At 37.7% G+C, this 20,949-nt stretch overlaps 1 protein-coding gene across 2 annotated transcripts; it reads left to right on the forward strand.

Annotated features, from left to right (window-relative positions):
• The first annotated feature begins 5,671 nt into the window (after positions 1-5,671).
• On the forward strand, positions 5,672-15,763 carry tmed2 (transmembrane p24 trafficking protein 2). 2 transcript variants are annotated; one of them, XM_038287005.1, is made up of 5 exons: positions 5,672-6,021; positions 11,240-11,432; positions 11,549-11,566; positions 14,318-14,425; positions 14,510-15,763. In XM_038287005.1, exons 1-5 carry the CDS (start codon positions 5,842-5,844, stop codon positions 14,632-14,634), a joined length of 624 nt encoding a protein of 207 aa, XP_038142933.1. In that variant the 5' UTR covers positions 5,672-5,841; the 3' UTR covers positions 14,635-15,763. The 2 variants fall into 2 exon arrangements, with proteins under 2 accessions (XP_038142933.1, XP_038142934.1); XM_038287006.1 differs by lacking the exon at positions 11,549-11,566 and having other exon boundaries at positions 5,675-6,021.
• Positions 15,764-20,949: the final 5,186 nt, after the last annotated feature.

Genomic DNA, 20,949 nt, shown 5'->3' on the forward strand with positions numbered 1-20,949 from the left:
ATGCGACGCAACCGTGGCTCTATGGATTTTAACACCTGGAGCGGCCGTTTGGGGAGCTCTAGATTGGTTCCTGTACAGGCCCCGCCCGAGCTCATCAAACCGGCATGCGCTATTACTAATATTAAACGCTCTGATAACTCTTACGTTGCGCATGCTCACTTAAACGATGTTTGTGTTTATCATTTAGAGCAAAGGTAACCAATTAAAAATCAAAAGAAAATCATCAACCAGTAAAGGTCAAGAGACAATTTTAATTATAAAATATTTATTTAAACTGAATTTAACACTGAAATAAAAGAGTTTTTATGCATTGATGTCATACATTGAATTTTTAAATAAAAAAATTGAACAAAAAATAAAGAAAATTTTCCATTTTAAAATCTAAAGTGTTGTTTTGAAGTAGAGAACAACAGAAGTTCAGGTTGGTATATAGACAATTTCCTGATTTACATAATTTATAAAACCCCTTAATTGACTGTAAGTTTTCTTTTTTTTCCTGTCTTAATGAGAGCAATGGGCTTTAGGCTGCCCTGCAAGGCTTTAAACCTGGGTTTAAAAGGAGACAAAGCCATTCTCAAGCACATATCAATATTTATTTTTGATTATGTTCATGGTGGAGAACAATAGCGTAAATATCGGTAAGCAGACACAGCAGTTGGTTACTAGTCCATGACCTCTTAGGGGCCCTATCACTGACACGTCAATTTTTTTTTACACTTCGGCTTGGAATTATGGGTAATCCAGAGTGTAGATTAAAACAATAACCGTTCTTCCCAGAGTAGCAGAAAGTACCTGAAAGACAGACGCTCAGAGAGGGAAAATTATACACGCCATCATCCTTCCACTGGCCAGTGTTATTCCTAGCAAACCTTCTCATTGGCTTTGAAAGAAAGAAAGAAAGAAAGAAAGAAAGAAAGAAAGAAAGAAAGAAAGAAAGAAAGAAAGAAAGAAAGAAAGAAAGAAAGAAAGAAAGAAAGAAAGAAAGAAAGAAAGAAAGAAAGAAAGAAAGACCTTTGACTTCTTCTATTTACTTCACATCAGAATACAGACTATGTTTCCATCATCACAATAACAATAAAAAAAAAAACAACCATTACCACAAACACACAGACAAGTTTAATATTACCAAAAAACAATGTGATTTGGTTGATGGCATCAGTTATTCAAGTTGGATTACAGAAATTATGAAGCTGATGATGCTGATCTCTCCTGAATTTGGCCCCTAATATAGCCATATTACACCCAGCTATAACAACCCATGTACTCTACAGCAATGCTTATTTGCACAGTTTTTCTTCATCTTTTTGTAAACAGGCTGTTTTCTTGTGTTTTTTCACCTAAATATTTCTTCTTTTAACTTTTTGTTATGTAACAATATATATTGTTAATAGAATTTGTTTTTTCTATAGTTCTGTACAGTTTAACTTGAATGTTTTTGTTCTTTTTCTGAATATTTAGTCTTGTATGTTCTCGTATGCTTTCTTTTGTCTTGGTTTGCTAAGTGCTGGCGAATATTCTCAGTCATCCAGGTCATAGTCATGTCAAAAAAAGTACAAAAAAAAAAAAAAAAAAAAACAATCCACTGGACTTTGTTTCCAAGTTTGAAGACGTTTCGCTTCCCATCCAGTAAGATTTTTCAATTCAGAATGTCAGGATACGACATCCCTTTCAGAGACATAGACATGTATGGGGTATTGCAGGCTAACAAAAGAAGCCAAACGACCCCCATTGCACAGGGGTGGACCCCTTTATCTATTCCAATTTGCATTTTTTCAAAACAAAAACAAGGTTTTGTTGAGCTACTGTATAAAACCTTGAATTCAACGCTATTCCTGACATTTTTTATTGAAAAAGCTTCCTGGATGGGAAGCGAAACGCCTACAAACTTGGAACAAAAGTCAAGTGGATTGTTTTTTTACTTTTTTTTTGGAATTGGTTTGCTAAGGTTCACTACCGTGGGACAATAAAGATATATCTATTCTATGTAGATCAAAGGGCAAATTTGATTTTAACAGGGATGTCCCGATAAAATATTTTCATTTTAAATGCAATACTCATATATTAGCTCTGAGTATCACCTAATACCACTATTGACCCTGTATGATATCATCAAGAAACCCTCCACACTTGTATTGTTTATTTTATTGTGTTGAATGTTAGAAAGGAGAATCAGAGAACAGTAATCAACAATAAATAAATTAATATATATATATATATACTCAGTCTTGTATTATTAACTAATGGGTTATATGAGCTTTAAAGTGAACTTAAGTGAAGTGTTTCTACCAGCTTGTTGATATGTAGTAGTCTAGTTGTAACAAGCATGTATGGAAGCATACATAGCCTAATTAATAAAGTTTTGTAACCTAAGTAATATGCATTGTACGGTTGTTACATGTCAGGTACGCTAGTCATTGACCTTGACCAAGGCACCTTAGAGTATAACTGCAGTCAGTCCCTGGACTGGCATGGCTATCATTGCCCCTACATAGTTAGGGACAAATCCAGAGGACAAATCTTCCATTGGCATCAGCTTCATAGTCCTGGTAGGCCACTTCTTTGGTTTTATTTATTTTGCTCAGGCTACTAGTAAGTCCACAGCTGTTGAAAGGGCAAATTATTGCTGTTACTAATAATTTATAGTAGAAATTTTACACATTCAGTAATAAAATGTCACAGGGGATTGTATGGGGGCATGGTCATTTAATCCGCCCTCATGCCCCCTCAACTCGAGTACTGCTGATATGTGGTATTTTAGATGAAGGCCCTTATATATTCCAATTATCTTTTTTCAGCTGATTTCGGACAGATTTACCATATCAATTTTAGATTGAGACCTCCCTACTCTACAATTGACTGAAGTGAATTTATCAAGACTTCAACTTAGACAAACTTTATTGTCATTTTGTATACACAGAGTGTATACAAAACTAAAATTCTTTACATGCAGATTTTGGACAGTGAATGAGCAGCAGTGATCAAAATGTAAACATGTAGGAGAGACATGGTGCAAAAGGCACTGATTTGGAGGTAAAGAGCAGTGCAAAAAAGGTAATAAATATATATGATGCAAAATGCACTAGAGACACTGAGTTGAATTTTGTTTTGTAGATTCACCATGTTGTGCAAATACGGTGTTATTAGTTATTAGTGTGATGCAGAGTCACAATTTGTGACTTGATTAGAGTTTTTTTCAACAGTTTTATGGCTTAAAATGTTACTGAGTGGCTAAAGGTTATCCTGAGCTATCTCTGTAGTTATACTGCTATAGGCTTAGACTGCTGGAGGACATAGGGACCCCTGTTTCATCATTCTGCTTCATTATATCTCTATTCTCCCACTCTGCAGAATCTGTTAGTTCAGTCTCTAACGTTATGCTCTCTCTGATTTTTCTCATAGTAGCCTCGCCTCGTCTGTTCTTGTTTGGCTGGGACTCCATCCTGGAGAGAAATATCAGCTGTGCTGCTGCTATCAACACCTTTGTTTATAGATGTTTGAGATCTGCCTGTTTGATAGTGTAGTCCTGTTTCTCTGACTGTGACTGGCTGGATGTGCTCTCTTCATCCTCTGACTTTGGGAGCTGGCTCTGAGCTCGTCTGCCTGGCTGTGTGTTTCCAGGACGGGGCCGCGTTTTACAGTTGCTTTTTATATCTCTGCTTCTATCTCCTTAAATCCCAGTCGGCCTCGGCAGATGGCCGCTCACATTGAGCCTTGTTCTGCTGGAGGTTTTTTCCTGTTAAAAGGGAGTTTTTCCTCTCCACTGTCACTACAAGCATGCTTAGTGGGAGGGATTGCATTCGAGTCAATGAGTCGATGCAATCAACTGGTTTTCCTAAGATAGAAAACTTTGAATCAGTTTGACTGGATGATCTGGTGAACGGTAAAGCGCTTTAAGATGACATGTGTTGTGAAGTGGTGCTATATAAATAAACTGATTGAACTGAATTGAGATATCACTATATAGTTCTGAGGGCAAAAGTAGTGTTTTGAAAGAAAGTAAAAAGTTATTTAAGACAAGGTGGGATAATGGGGTAAATGGAATACATTTATATAGAATAATTCAAAAAAACATTTGAGAGTAGAGGAAATAGAGGTTTGAATAGGATGGAAAAGGTAGTGATAAACAAAATAAGAACAGCTCATTGTCTACTAAATGGCACCGATTTCAAGATGGGCATCTCTTCTTCTTCTTCTTGAAAGGTTTATGGCGGTTGGCAAACTAGTTAAAGTGCATTGCTGCAACCAACTGATAAGGAGTTAAACAAGGAAACAGGAAACAAGACTCCCCAGAAAAAATAATTAAATAAAATAAATAAATAAATAAAAATGTAATGATATTTTTCCGAACTGTTTAATTTAACCCAACATAAAAAAATACCTAATCAAATTCGTCCTCATAATTTCTAATTTATCTTTAAGTTATTGTCAGTCTACCAATTTCTGACAGTCCTACTCGTTCTCCCATCATACTTTCAACCTTTTCCCAGTTTAAATCTCTCACCTCTATGTACTTTTCTGCAGAGGTGTCAACTAAGGAAGTACAAATACTTTGTTACTGTACTTAAGTACACTTTTTAGGTATCTATACTTTACTCCATTACTTATTTTTCTTCCTACCTCTGACTTCTACTCATTACATTTTCACACAAGTATCTGTACTTCCTATTTCTTACATTTTTAAAACAAACGTTACTTGTTACACTTGAATTTGGTTATGTTTAGAAATATGTATTTCACGTCATGTGCTCCATCCAATGCAGGTCATTGGCGCCATCCACATCTAGTAAAAACTAGTTTAATTGGATGAGTCATATAACGCAAAAACTCATTGGTTCGCTATTTGTCAAAGGAAAATCACCAGAAGGAAGCAGGTGTTCTTCAAACTGCAAACGTGAATTGTCTATGCCATGCTACAATGTCGCAATCAGAAAAAGATGTTAAAATGTCTGAAAGGTCGGACACAGGCGAGAGCGTATCGGGAGATGGAGACCAACATGACCCCCCTCATCCTTGGCCCTATCTCAAAGAATTTTTAAGAACAGAAAAATTTAGCTTTCAATTCATATAGTGGCATCTGGCTGGTTTTTTTAAAGGTTACTTTATACTTTTATACTTTAAGTAACTTTTGGAGCACATACTTTTTCACTTTTACTTGAGTAAAGAGGTCAAGCTGATACTTTAACTTTTACCAGAGTGTTTTTAAACTGCAGTATCTATACTTCTACTTAAGTAACAAATGTGTGTACTTTTGACACCAATGCTTTTCTTCGGCTTTCACTAATATTTTTATTTTTTCGGTTTTCTTTGACGTCTACCATGACAAGTACAAAATCTTTCTTTTTCACAATTAATGAGTCATCTGCAAAGGGGGTGACAGTTGTTGGTGTGGGTTTACTACAGAACCAGTAGAACATTGTTTTTGAGTATTCAAAGGAAATATTTAAGCTAGATTTGAGTTTTTATTGCTGCACAGTTAAATCATGAAGTAGGGAAATTAAAGATTTTTTTTCTCTTTTTAAGAAAAACCAGTCTCATCAGTATTTTTGAGAAATGGTACATTAACATGAATTCATAGGATGGCAGTAATGCAACATGCAGTTGGGTGCAAACTGCCGTTAAAAAAAAAACAGAGAAGAATTTTCAGGCGCTGTCGTAAAATTTGGCCTTTCCGGCTTGCCGTGCAATAATCCGTACGTGGCAATCAGAGAGCGGAACACGGCTGTGGAAGTGTTGCGCCTTCCCCGTTTCAACCGTCCACTACAAGAAAGTCGGTGTATCACAGACTACTCCTTTAGAGGACACTGTTTATACCTTCGGCTTTCTCAGCACAACTTTTAAATAATGTTCACCGCCTCAGAGCTAGTTATCCTGCTCGCCGCCTTGTCTGCTACCGCATCGGGCTACTTCGTTAGCATAGATGCTCATGCAGAGGAGTGCTTCTATGAGCGGGTTAACTCCGGCACAAAGATGGGCCTCATGTTTGAGGTGGCCGAGGGAGGCTTCCTGGACATCGACGTGGAGGTAATATGCTTTATCGAGTGTGTCCGAGTATCACAAGGGTGTCATGTCAAGGATTTGCCGCTTTGACTTCTCTAACTGACAACCGGATAGCAAGGCCCCATGCTAATATTAGCCGCTAACGACTAGCCGTCTCTCTGTGAAACGTCACCCAAATGCTTAGCTATTATCCGTTTGTTTTTATGGCATTTAGGTCCTTTGATTGATATTTAATACGCCCTTCTGATGGCTGTTTAGTCAATGCAAATATGATATGGGGTTGATGATCTGGATGCGGCTATAGCATTTCATTTGGATATGCTGCTAACTATTTGGCTCACACTGACCTCATCTTTCTGGGTATAATTTTGCATCATATAATATGGCAGCTTTCAGTAGGATCCAGTATTATTGCAAGGGTTTTTTAGGATCTGCTTGCTTTTCTTTTTCTGTTGCTGGCTCCTGCCATATGTTTCTCCTCAAGTCAACATATCCATTGTTAAAAACAATTGCTTCAATGCTGACATGTTTTACAAGAGGATAATACGGGAAGGTATTTGATAACAATTATATAATCCAGAAATTCGAAGAGATTAAAATCTGAGTGTGTCTATATATATATATATTTTTTATTACACGTGGGTAGCCCCTTGGAGCATAGGTACAGCTCCTCCAAAATGGGGACTCTTGATTGATCACACTCTTTATTCTAATAAGGCAAACATAAATTCACTTAAAATCTGAGTCAAATTTTACAGTTTGAAGTTCTCTATGCCCTATAAATGACTCTATTGCGCTTAGATCTGCCTGTCTGTGTTTATGCTATCCATGCTATGTACACTGGGCTGTCAGACTACAAGCTTTCTTGATTGGCATCCGTCAGTTCTAGACACTGCCTCTTACTACCTCTAGGGGTGAGAGCACTGACAGTATGACATGTAAAAGTGATGAAAACCTCAGTCAGAAAGGATAAGAAAAGAGAAATGGTCTGTGATCACCAACTGCAGAACCGCTCCATTTATAGGGCTTCTCTTTCTAAGGCTACGTTAACATTGCAGGCCTTGATGCTCAATTCAGATTTTTTTGTAAAATCTGATTTTTTTGCGTTGCCTTTCCCATTTCCAAACATATGCGACTTGTATGTGATCTCCTGTGTAAACTGCATTCAGACAGCTTGAGTTTCCCGCATGCGCAGTAGAGGACGCAATGACGTCGAAAGCCAGCGTGCTTCGTGTTTACAGAAGTAAACATGGATGTAGAGCTGGAGCGCATCTAGTGATCTTTCCAAACCTTTAAACCTCAACCTTTTGAAGATGGTTAGGCATAAATACTGCTCTCCGCATCATCATCCGCCATGGTGTTTGTTTTTCTTACCGCTTCTGTGTAGCAAGAAGCAGAATAGTGACCTTTGTCGGTTAATAATGGCGTTCAGGTCGGATAAATGCATCCTGGTCGTTCAGACACAGGTCATATTTAAAAAAATCTGATTCATGTCAGGACCACATAGCCAAATGACCTGCGTCGCATTGGAAAAAATCGGATCTCTGTTGTTCAGACTTTCATGAAAAGAACAGATCCAAGTCGCATATGGGCAACAAAATTTGATTTGGGTCACTTCAGGCTGCAGTGTGAACGGAGCCTAAATGCCTCTATTCCACCTGTTCTTTCTTTAATTTGCATAAAAGCAGGTGGAACTGATTCACAGAATTATTAAGATTCAAACGTTTTACTTCCTGAAACTGATCCTAGATTTAATTCTGGCAGAACAATACCAAATGATTATAAACAAAATGTTAAGAGTACTATTGGAATCCATTGATCAGTTAAAAAATACATTTGTCTGATGTTCCAGTGACTTTTCTAGATATTTCTATGTGCAAGAATATTTACTAGGTCAAGGTTTGTTCATTCAGATTTTGGCTTTTCCATCAGCAGCCACAGTAAAGCCAAGTGATTTTTGACAAGAGTTCTTTGTATTTGTTGTTATACCCTCTTTAATTAAAAACATGATGGAATACAAGCTGAATCCCAATCTTTACCACAAATAAGATTTTGGAATTAGGCAAATTGTTCAAACTTAATCTTAGGGTGAAAATATCTTTCGTTCTTTTTCACTTCTCCTCAAAACCTGAATCTTAAACCTTTTTCATAATCTAAGCACCCGTTCTAGTCATTTTAGCTAGAAATCGACTAGTTATGATCACCAAACAATGGCTTTGTTTACATGCACAAACTTCAGGTCCGCAGTAGGGGTGGGTAGTGCCAAAGAAGTCACGATTCGATTCGAATCACGATTCACAGGCCACGATGCGATTCTATCACAATGCATCACGATACTTGAATTATTGCGATGCATTGCAATATTTTATCCTCCATGTTTTGTTTTTGAATGACTCGGCACAGTATCCCGCGGCTGGAAATGCTTGTGACACAAGGCAGCGTGCGTCAACACATTTGCAGCGACATCTACTGGACTGGAAGTTGTATTACACTTGTTTTTGGCTGATGTTCGCCAACCATTCATGCAATTTTATTTATTCATTTTTTGAAAGTAATAATCGATTCTTGGTATCAAGAATCGATGCAGTAGATCACGAAAATAAGAATCACGATGCATCATCATCACGATTATTTTGCACACCCCTAGTCCGCAGTGACACGTATTCAGAAAAAATATCATAATCAGATTGCACCATTTATATGGAAATGAGTAATTAGAATAAAACAGCCAGTTGGACTAAGAATTTGTCATGTAATGATAGTATTCTGATAAAGGCTAGCTACAGCGGTGAGCTACTCATGGTGGAGATGCATCTCGTTGAAGCAGGACGGACATAAACACTCAACACAGTGCCTCATTATGAGTAACTGGCTGACTGCCATACCCCATCCTGCTTACCCAGATTACTATTTCATTAGGATTCTGCCAAATCTGATCAGAATTTTCTGATTGAAATGTTTACGTGAAACCATATTAGTCTGATGTTGGTCTGGTTATTCTATTTACTTATGTCCAAAAGTAGCTGCTTTCTCTTAGCTTAAAGATTTGATTTCTGTTAGCATTCACTAGGGGTTGTTATTAAAACAAGTATACCTGTCGACTCTTCCTATCAAGGAGGTCTGACAGCTGCCACTATTAAGTTCCTTTTCTACCAGCATGCTACAGGTCGACGCACTTTCTTGACTTTTCCATTAGCAATGGCTAGGCTTGCATGCAGTTCTGACAAGGGATGAAACAAAATAATTGAATTAATCATGATTAATAGATTATTGAAACAATTGTCAACTAATTTATTAATCGATTCGTCAGTCGGTTAGGGGTGTTGTCACTAGTCCCAAATAGTTTAATAACCATTATCTTTAACCTTCACAGCAGTTTATATTGGGTTTATTGTTTAATGCTATTAAAGAAAGCTTACATTTGGTAGCCTTAGCATTTCTTTACATATCCTCTAATCTTTCTGTTTTACACCTCATGTTCCTTTCTCTGTCCTGTACATATCAATCGGGCTTCATCTAGCTGCCCTTAGCTTTTCTTGGACTTTTACTGTTAGTATGTGAACTGCAACAGTCTAGGCTCCTGCTGTTTGTTTCTCTAAAAATAACATAATTTTGGACTGTTGGGTCATCTTTGAATTTGAGATGCTGTCCCCATTGAGTTGATACTCAAATGTAATGGTGTTTAAACATAATTTATTTTTATACAAATTTTGAAAGTAATGAAAATGGGACATAAGACACCTGTGGCATTTAGGGCAAATTAAAAGCCACAGGCAGCAGAATTTCCTCTTTTAAATAATTTTTCTTGGTATATGAACAATGTTTTTCAAAATACCAACATTAAAGGAATAGTACACCCAAAACATGATTAGCCTTCATTTTCTACTTACCCCCATGCTGAACAACACCCTGGAGTACTTTTTTGATATCTCAAATGCATCTGGAGATCTGGGAGGCTTCTTGCTGTCTGCTGACATTCAAATAATGGAGGTCTATCTATGGTGACCGAGGCAGAAAGGTCCATAAAAGTCCACAAAAAACGTGTCAATATTCCTCCATACTGCTCGTCCAATGTATTCCAAGTGTCCTGAGTGGGTAGCGTCCATAATTTACTCGAAACGAAGCCATTTAGAATGTTTTTAGAGCATAAACAGTAGTGTATAGGATTTTCTAAAAGCGCGTTCACGAGTCTACGGAAACCGCGGCAGACCAAACCAGATGAAAGTGCGCATTCAGCGTCTGCGCTGCCGATAATGCAAGCGTAGAAGAAGAAATGTGCTGTTTACCTGTGCAAAGAAAGAAACGACGAAAGAAAATGTCTGAGGACTTCAGTGTTGAGGAAGAGCATGAGTTCTTTGCCGAGCTGAATGCGCACTTTCATCTGGTTTGGTCTGCCGCGGTTTCCGTAGCGCCGTGAACGCGCTTTCAGGAAATCCTATACACTACTGTTTATGCTCTAAAAACATTCTAAATGACTTCGTTTCGAGTAAATTCTGGATGCTACCCACTCAGGACACTTGGAATACATTGGACGAGCAGTATGGAGGTATATTGACACGTTTTTTGTGGACTTTTATGGACCTTTCTGCCTCGGTCACCATAGACCTCCATTATTTGAATGTCAGCAGACAGCAAGAAGCCTCCCAGATCTCCAGATGCATTTGAGATATCAAAAAAGTACTCCAGAGTGTTGTTCAGCATGGGGGTGAGTAGAAAATGAAGGCTAATCATGTTTTGGGTGTACTATTCCTTTAAGCTTTGGCTCGATCCATCAAGTATTACTGATAGTGAGTCTTCTGTTTTTCTTCGTGTTGACATTTAAACTTTCAGAGGTCAAGAACACGTATACATCAATGTATTTGGTTGGTATACATCTGTGCAGGCCTTCAACTAATGTTTATCATGCAAATGTATTAATCTGATTGATCTAATTATTGCCCATATGCTTGTGCGTCATTTAATGGGCATTATGCTGTCCTGTGTTATGCATAAGTTTGGCTGTTGTCGGACATAAGTTCTTGACTCATTATTAATACTCTATTTATACACCAAAAATTGAAAAATACACATAGAAAGTTCAGCTTTCTGATTAAAACGGCAAGGTGTGACAAGGCCCGAACACAGCTCTGGGTAATGCTGTGTCCTGTAACTCCACCTCTGGTTTAGCCTCCAAATAGTAACTGAACAACACAAAAAATGCACCTTTAACACAGCTTCCCCCCCCTTTTTTTTTTGTTTTTAGATAACAGGGCCTGATGGGAAGCAGATTTACAAAGGGGACAGAGAGTCCAGTGGGAAATATTCGGTGGCCGCACACATGGACGGAACCTATAAGTTCTGCTTCAGTAACAAAATGTCCACCATGACACCCAAGATCGTCATGTTCACCATCGACATCGGAGAGGCCCCTAAAGGCCAAGACATGGAGACAGAAGGTACCCATACAGGCCGTTTGAAGATAATATTTTATGCTATAGACTCTATTGTTGAACCTTCCTTTGAATTTCTTTCCCTTTTGACTTTATTTTGGGTGCATCTTCCTTCTTTGTAGGTGGTGACAGCTGGGATGGTAGGAAAAAAAAAACCTAGACTAAAAGAATACTGCATTTTTTTTGTTTGACATGCACTGTGGAGTTTTCTCTAACAGCATTGTTTTCATAGTATAAACTAATAATACGGTTATGCTGCAACAGAGGCAGCTTTGGTGTTTAATGATTTAAATGCTTGCAGTGTAAACGTCGGAGAAATAAAAAAAAATTATCTTTTACAGATTTCTAATGATTTATCTTATCTTAAATGGATTAAACACATTTTATTGTTGGACATAAACATTATAAATGCACATTGTTAATTTAAAGAGATGGCGAGAGCTAGCCATACCAACCAGGTCCTGTCGGATAAAGTAATTTCTTCAGTAACAAGCTTTCCGACCCTTTCGACCATCAACAGTGAAAGATGTGCCTTTTGTATCGATGTGGAAGACAATCATAATACCAGCCCTGTTTTTATATTAGTTTGATGCTCTTATTCTGACATGTCATTTGTTACAATAACAGGACAAAGGCCTGCCAAAAGTTATATTCTCACTTTAGTCTGCAGATTATTTTTCAAAACCTTTTTTGGAAGTTTTTGTATTTTTGAGTAAATATAAAATTGGATTGATTCTTAATCCTTTAATCTTCTATATAAAAGCCATTTTTGAATAAACTGCTGTGTTGCGAGTATTTAATTTAGATATCTTTTATGTTTTCTTTGTTTAAAATAATTGTATGTTTTTTTTAAGGTCAAATGTCTTTTCATCATAAAACGTGATTTGACTAGGGGTAATAAGATTAATCAATTACTGAAATAAAGGACAGCTGCAGCTCTGTTTCCAATAAAGCTGCCTTCAGCCAGTCATAATGAGGTTAAGCGCCGTGCCCAGAGCCCACATTAGTGATCCCATCTAAGAGTCATTTAAATTAAAGCAAAGTTTTTAAATTAAGAAAATGTGAATTAGATGTGTTGCCATTGATTGGAGGGAATTAACCAGGTGATGCAAAGCATGATGTCATACGTTCGGGTTACACTTGGCTGTTATAAACAGGAAGTGGAGGGAGCAAACTAGGGCTGGCCTCAGTTATAAATACTTTAACTTGGAGATGTTAAGAGATTAGTAGGATTTTAGGCCCCGTCCACACGAAGTCAAACCCTGGCCTAAACGCACAAATTTTTCACCAAACCAGCCTCTCATCCATACGAAGCCGGCGTTTCGGGGGTCTGTAAACGAGAGCTTATATAGAGCTTTTTTTTCAAGTCAGGAGACTTGACCAAAGAGCTTTACACTAAATTCATTCATTCACCCATTCACACACACACTCACACACTGATGGTGGCAAGCTACATTGTAGCCCTGGGGCTCACTGACAGAAGAGAGGCTGCCGTACACTGGCGCTACCGGGCGCTCTGACCAGCATCAGTAGACAATACAGGTGAAGTGTCTTGCCCCAGGACACATCAACACCCAAAGTCGGAGCCGGGGCTTGAACCATCAATCCTTCGATTTCAGGGCAAACTCCTACATCCGCCGCCACTTTGGCCATTTTCAGTTCCTTTGAAATTGTTAATGATTCGGTGTGTATAATAAAAACTTTGTGGTTTTTTTTTTTTTTTTGGAAGTGGAAAATTTCTTAGAAGAGAACAATCTTTTAAGGTTCACTGTTTTTCTGCCATTTTAGTGAAATAAGCTCAAGCAGACAGGGAAAGCGTTGGAAACGCAAAGTTGAGCAAAATGAAAGGTGTTTGTCATTTTTATTCAAACATAATAGTTTTTCCACAGTTTTTAGTTTTAATTGTGTTGGAAGTTATGTCTTCAACTAATAATTTGGTTAAATCATCTAATCTAATTTGGCAGTGTATTTACCCAATCTATATTTTTACTAGGACAAATTAATAAAAATTTGTCTCAATAGTATAATCGCAACTTTCAAAAGTCAAAGATAGGTCTTGAACCATCAACCTCAGGAGTGGAAGTCACTGTCTTACATCTGACGCCACAAACATTGACAACTATTTGTCAGACAGTAATATTAACACTAAAGTTACAACTGTATCCAGCGGTTCGCTCAGATTTTCATCATTACATTAACTAAAATAGTTTTAATCAACTAGATTAGTTGGAAGAACAACCAATCTATTCTCAGTATCTATCCAACTGACCGCAATCCTCCTACAAACTCCCACAACTTAATTGAGTTGTGACGCTGTTTAAATGCTTGTTCTTGCTCTTTCTGAACCACTTCCAGAAAGCGGTGACGTGGTATCAGTGTAGCGAGGCTTCGGGCGTCACTAATTTTGGCCCCTCCTCTAAATGAATCCCACCTTATACATGCTTATCTACTAATATCACTAGCAAACATCCTCCACAAAGGGGAGCGCGAATTGCGCTCCGCTCCGTTCACATGCTCTGACTTGTAGTTCAGTTAATTCATGGTTTATTACTTTTTCTCACAGGGCTGGTTTGATAAGAGCAGTTTTAGCTTTTTTTTACACCCTGGATGAATTTAAATCATTTAAAGCTGTATTTTGTATTTACTCAGGTTGTCTCTGATTCTAAAATCTGTTTGACCCGAGTCGTTAAAGTGTGACCGCAAAGTAATGATTACAAATCTGTAAAGGAGTAAATGCTCCCACAGACCCCTAGTGGTAAAGGAATTTTCGTCTGCCACTCGGGTCACAGATGTTAGAAGGTCTTGCATGTTCTGCATAAACCAAATGCATGTTCTCTGCATGGTGTTTTCCTTTAATTGAATATTGATAAATTATTAACTGGTTGTTTCAGCGCATCAAAACAAGCTGGAGGAGATGATCAACGAACTAGCTGTTGCTATGACTGCAGTGAAGCATGAGCAGGAGTACATGGAGGTCCGTGAGAGGATACACAGAGCAAGTAAGAACAGAAACCGAGAGCAGCTTGATTTGATGAACGGAGTAAACTGAATCATGACAACCTTTTCCTCTTTGTTTTTTGTAGTTAACGACAACACAAACAGCAGAGTGGTCCTGTGGTCCTTCTTCGAAGCTCTCGTTCTGGTGGCCATGACACTTGGACAGATTTACTACTTGAAGAGATTTTTTGAAGTGCGACGAGTGGTGTAGTCCTCTGAATCCATCCCTCTGTGTCCTCCACTGTTTTCTCCAACACCAAGACAGTTATTTACAATCTGAAAGACAAGACTGGCAGTTTTGAGAAAAGCCAACATGTGATTTGATCTCCGATGTTTTTGTTTTTTTCTGCTTTATTCTCTCTTTAACTGTATGTTTGGAAATGAACGGCCACACAGGTTTTTCGTAGAAGTCCTTTAGTGTTTCCTTGTTTTTTGGGTTTACCAGTTTTTTTGGTCAAAGTTTGATAATTATAGTTAAGCACCAGTTACTAGTGCTAATACACTTTTTACTTTTACAAGTGACTTCTGTACCTGCAACACAAAAAAGGCTCATGAATACATAAAAAAAGAAGGGCGCGCTACAGAAGAATGTCATAATATGAATTGAAACCCAGTATCTGAGACGCAGAAGGCTTTTTTTCCCCTTGTGACAAAATTCACGGTCCTTTGTCTTCATGCTCTCAACTAATTGCACTCCTTGTTTGTAAATCTGAAGGATGCACATTGCAGAATATTAGGCAACCTCTACTGCTGTTATTGGATGAAACAACCTGGGGGCGCCAGAGTGGACCCACTGTAATCCTGGAGGTTTGTCTGTGCTCCCTATGTATTAAGAAAACTGACCAGGCCACCTATTTGCTCACAGAATTTTAAAACGACTGCATTTGTTGAGTTGAGGGTCGGATTTTAACTGAAATTTTTTGGTTACAGCTCTCAAAGTGAACGAATACGAGAATCCATGCTACTTGTTAATTCGGGGAGGGGGTTATGAACTTCATATAATTTTTTTGTCTGAAATACTTGTCCGGGTTTGGGTTTTACAATAATCCTGGTTCATACTGTTTTCATAGTTTTATTTGTGGAGCAGTATGCAGCCATCAAGAGGATGCCACAGTCAAACACATTTGTGGCAGTCGCTGTGAGTTGCATGTAAGGAAATATGCTTTGGTTTTGTATTAAAAATCCTCAGCGATCTCAGGCTGGTTGCGTGCTCGGAATAAGGTCTTTTTTTTTTTTTTTTTTGTGACTGCAACAAGATCTGCTTAGTGGGTGTGTACAAATGTAGGATGGCTCTATGTGAACAAACGCCCCAGGTTTCATAATAAAGCCAATATTCTGTATGATTGTTGTCTTTTTAAACACCTTGTCTTTTAAGGCACCTTGGTAAACCAACATTTTCATCTGATTCTCAATATAGAAGATCAGGACTAAATTGATTCTATAATTTTATTGTCAATTATAAGGACACATATCCCAAGACTTTGGAGAAGTAACAGAAGCATTCATTATTAATAAAACTAATCTATATTTACCCATATTATTAAAAACTAGGAAAGGACTCTAAGCACAGACCTTCAAAGGGTTCCTGCGGAACCTTAAGTCTTGAAACGCATTGAATTCTCCAATAAGGCCTTAATTGGTATTAAAATGTATTAAATCAGTCTTTCATAGGTCTTAAAATTGTCACAAAGTCATAAATTGAATTTTATTTTTGTAATCATATAAAAAATTAAAATAATTCACGATAATTTTTTGAAATTTCCCAAACGGCTTAGCTGGAACCATTATTAATTCCAATAAAAACCATGTTGCAAACAGACCATGGGGTGATGTGCCAATAACTATTTATCTGGACAATGTGGGAAAGAGTAAATTTTATGAAAATTGGCTATCCAGCCCAGATTTTTCTGCATGGCTAGAAACGGTACCAGGTAACGTATATGAGGAATGGCGTATTTTAAGCAAGAAGTCGTTCTAGCTCGGCACGATGGGAATCAAAGCAGTGGAGTCAGACATGAGGAGGGAAAAACAAAGCGCCAAAATTAAGTTGCACAGAAGCAGCAGCTATTTCTGAGTTCTGTTGCACCCATGTCTCTGCAAGTCCTCTACAGCCATCTCCGACATCAAGAGAAGCACCAAAACTCCGGATAATGTTCAGTGGTTCGCCTAAAATGAAAGCAGAACTATTATGGACTTTTAGTAGGGATCAAAACAAAGTTTGTGAATTTCATTCATTAGTTGCTAAAATATATCTGTTATGTTTTTAGCTTTCTTCCTATATGGAAGGTTTTTCCAAATTGTAAACATTTCTACTGGGCCAGAAAGTAATGGGTTATGTTAAAATAAGCATCAGGATAAATTTTTCACAACCTGGTTTTCTTGTGTTTATTGTGAAGTTGGTCTTAAAGTTTTTATTTATAGACAAGTTTTTGCCCCATATTGTCTCTGCACCTCTAGCTAAAACTGGTACATCATCATGAAATTTTATTGAATTGTTCCTTGGACTGAGGATCATCTTCGGTAACAATTTCCTCAAAATCCTTTCATAAGTTTATAAATGAGGCAGCGTGTGGCTGCAGCCTCTGGTGTTTGTCCTGCTCTCACTTTCTTTATTCACTCTTTTCTTGTTAATGAGCTGCTCTAGACTTTGAACGAGGCATCGCTCACTTTTTCTGTTTTTATCTTCAGTGTAATACTTCTGGACTTTTAGAGTCTGATACTGAAGCTGTCAATAATCACTGCTGACACTCTGGCTTAGAGGGGAACTACATGTTCTGCCAAATAATGTTTAAGAATTCTTAAAATTTTTGCATCCATTTCATGATGTGGATCATCACCGAAATGTAATGGATTGTTTGTTGGATTGACAAAAAACAACTTTTCTAAAAACATAACCTCCTTAGTGGAGGTACGTAATACTTACAACAACATGAAAAGGTCAAAGAAAATATTCTGTAATGATTAAAGTTTTGGTTTTTAGTCAAGCATTTTAACCCATGAGCTACACTCACCGGCCACTTTATTAGGTACACCTGTCCAACTGTTCGTTAACACTTAATTTCTAAGCAGCCAATCACATGGCGGCAACTCGGTGCATTTAGGCATGTAGACATGGTCAAGACAATCTCCTGCAGTTCAAACCGAGCATCAGTATGGGGAAGAAAGGTGATTTGAGTGACTTTGAACGTGGCATGATTGTTGGTGCCAGAAGGGCTGGTCTGAGTATTTCAGAAACTGCTGATCTACTGGGATTTTCACGCACAACCATCTCTAGGGTTTACAGAGAATGGTCCGAAAAAGAAAAAACATCCAGTGAGCGGCAGTTCTGTGGGCGGAAATGCCTTGTTGATGCCACAGGTCAGAGGAGAATGGCCAGACTGGTTCGAGCTGATAGAAGGGCAACAGTGACTCAAATAACCACCCCTTACAACCAAGGTGGGCAGAAGAGCATCTCTGAACGCACAGTACGTCGAACTTTGAGGCAGATGGGCTACAGCAGCAGAAGACCACACCGGGTGCCACTCCTTTTAGCTAAGAACAGGAAACTGAGGCTACAATTTGCACAACCTCATCGAAATTGGACAATAGAAGATTGGAAAAACGTTGCCTGGTCTGATGAGTCTCGATTTCTGCTGCGACATTCGGATGGTAGGGTCAGAATTTGGCGTCTACAACATGAAAGCATGGATCCATCCTGCCTTGTATCAACGGTTCAGGCTGGTGGTGGTGGTGTCATGGTGTGGGGAATATTTTCTTGGCACTCTTTGGGCCCCTTGGTACCAATTTAGCATCGTTGCAACGCCACAGCCTACCTGAGTATTGTTGCTGACCATGTCCATCCCTTTATGACCACAATGTACCCAACTTCTGATGGCTACTTTCAGCAGGATAATGCGCCATGTCATAAAGCTGGAATCATCTCAGACTGGTTTCTTGAAAATGACAATGAGTTCACTGTACTCAAATGGCCTCCACAGTCACCAGATCTCAATCCAATAGAGCATCTTTGGGATGTGGTGGAACGGGAGATTCGCATCATGGATGTGCAGCCGACAAATCTGCGGCAACTGTGTGATGCCATCATGTCAATATGGACCAAACTCCCTGAGGAATGCTTCCAGCACCTTGTTGAATCTATGCCACGAAGAATTGAGGCAGTTCTGAAGGCAAAAAGGGGTCCAACCTGTTACTAGCATGGGGTACCTAATAAAGTGGCCGGTGAGTGTATAAGACCTTTTAGTGTTTTCCACAGAGGAGGTCTCATATTTTTTGATGCTACGCAAAATGTAAGGAAAATGGTAATTTAAAAAACATAAAATATAAAGAGGCTACAGTTCATCCATCTAGAATCCAACTCTGATCAGTACTGCACATAAACCCATTTTGTGCAGGGGTAACAAACTCACAGTGTATTCTAAAAACCTACAGTTGCGCCATGTTTAGGAAAATCTTGGCCCAAAAACCTTTGGGCTGCTTCAGAGAGAACGAGCCACAGCTTTATCTTTCGCAAAAAATTTTGAAATTGCAAAGATGATCAGTCATGTTTTTTCCTTGTCTATATTGTACTAAAACTCTTTTAAAAAAATCCTAACTTCAAGAAAAGGAATTGATCTGTTTTTTTTTTTTTTAAGATCACCAAAATGCACAAACATTTTGGAGTGATTGAGTCAAAGCTGAATCTCAGAATTACATTTTTTTGGGGGGGTGGGGATTGAGAGCAAAAGGGTTTGTTCGTTCAACTAAAACTAATTAAATGAATAAAATTAACTGTAAAGTTGACTGTGATTAATGGGATTAAAATGCAATGTAAACAAATAAGGGGTTACCATATATTTTAGAAAACAGTCCAATACTGTAACATATATCCCCACAAACTTAGCTTTCTGTACACTTATGCATCTCCTGTTATCATGTGAAGCAGTTTGTTTGGGAATTTTGAATACTTTATTGAATGCATGAATTGAAGTTCAGGTTCAGTGGCTGTGGCCACTGTTCTTTATGGAAAAAGCCATTTAATCCTTTAGGTAGTGGCAGTAAGTGATACGCACTTAAATTCTACACTGCAAAAAATCTAGATCTAGATAAGTCATTTTTTCTTAAAATAAGTGCATTTGTTCTTGAATTGAGGAGGTAAAAGATACATTTTGCCAATGGAACAAGACAATTTACACTTGAAATAAGAAAACACAGTTGAATTCTCTTATTTCAAGTGCATATTATCTAATTATCTTATTTTAAGAGTAAAAATACTCATTCCATTGGCAAACTATCTAATTTACCTACTCAAATTAAGGGTGAATACACTTAATTTAAGAAATTTTTACTTATTTCTAGCTCGTTTTTGCAGTGTATGTGCAATACTGAACGCTAAATACATTGCATCCCAGTTCTCATTTCAACCAATAAAACCTGTTTTTTTTTTTTTTTTTTTTTTTTTTATTGTCCTTAAAAGTAACTAATTTAATTTCAAAGAAACAAAATTTTCACAATAAGGTTCCTTCACCAGGTTTAAAATACAAGGCAAGAAATGACAAATTATTACCCTTGGACTGATAAACCGATGGGAAAAAAAGTATCTTTTTTACAATCCATTGTTGGACAGGTGATGTAATCTGCTCTGGTGCTAAATTTAAGTGCTGACTACAATGTACAGAAGAGAATCAGGGTCACTGAAGAAATAAAAAAAAGTTAACTGATTTTTAAATATTATTTGAGTTTAATATGGGAAAAAAGTCTGAATTCTGACTTTAATCTTAGAGCTCTGACTTTTTTTCAGAATTCTGACTTTTTTTCCTCAGAATTCTGAATATAATCTCAGAATTATCTATCTTAATGTATATGGGAACCATGAAGGAAGAGATGTGGGAGCACTCAGCTTCATTGAAAAAGATGTGAGTTGTTTGGGAGGGCCAGTAACACATTGGTGGAAAATGACAGAATTAGGCGACTTGTTATGTTCCCGAGGGGTCCCCGGTGATGCTATTTCATTAATGGAAGAGCAGAAGGTGATTAAAACAAGAGAGCTAGTTTAGTCTCTAAAACAGTCATGGCTACTGCTTGATGCTAACATGTTTGTTAGCTGTCAGAATTCAGTCAGAATTCTGAGAAAAAAAGTCAGAATTCAGTATTTTTTCACATACTGAAATAAAATGTAAAAATCGGTTAACTTCTTTTTTATTTTTTCACTGGCCCTAATCCTCTTCCATAACAATGCGATTCTTTTTTCTGTTTTTTTTTTTTTTATTTTTTTTTTTTTTTACCTGAGATGGTAGCATGCAGCTATGCTTCCATTGTTTTAATGACATTAAGTTAACTTTTCTTTTTCCATAATGTGCATTAGTGGAAAAAATGCCTTGACTGAATTTTTAAAGGCCTAAAAACTGAGGCAGAGACTAACACCGGGAAAAAAACGGTCTCCATGACCAGTCTCCAGCCCACCATCCATTTAAATAAGTTCATCTGCCTAAAAGGGGAGATGAATAAAGATTTATCCTATTTTTTATTATTTTTTGCAAGGATACATTTT

This window comes from Cyprinodon tularosa, unplaced genomic scaffold, assembly GCF_016077235.1.
Source record: "Cyprinodon tularosa strain WSP-4 unplaced genomic scaffold, ASM1607723v1 ctg233, whole genome shotgun sequence".
Lineage (NCBI taxonomy): Eukaryota > Metazoa > Chordata > Actinopteri > Cyprinodontiformes > Cyprinodontidae > Cyprinodon > Cyprinodon tularosa.

Excerpts from the sequence above, each read along its gene's own strand:
- tmed2 (XM_038287005.1), top strand. The coding sequence starts at position 5,842 with ATGTTCACCGCCTCAGAGCTAGTTATCCTGCTCGCCGCCTTGTCTGCT. Across the intron at positions 6,022-11,239 it reads TCCTGGACATCGACGTGGAG|ATAACAGGGCCTGATGGGAA; the intron begins GTAATATGCTTT and ends TTTTGTTTTTAG. Across the intron at positions 14,426-14,509 it reads TGAGAGGATACACAGAGCAA|TTAACGACAACACAAACAGC; the intron begins GTAAGAACAGAA and ends TGTTTTTTGTAG.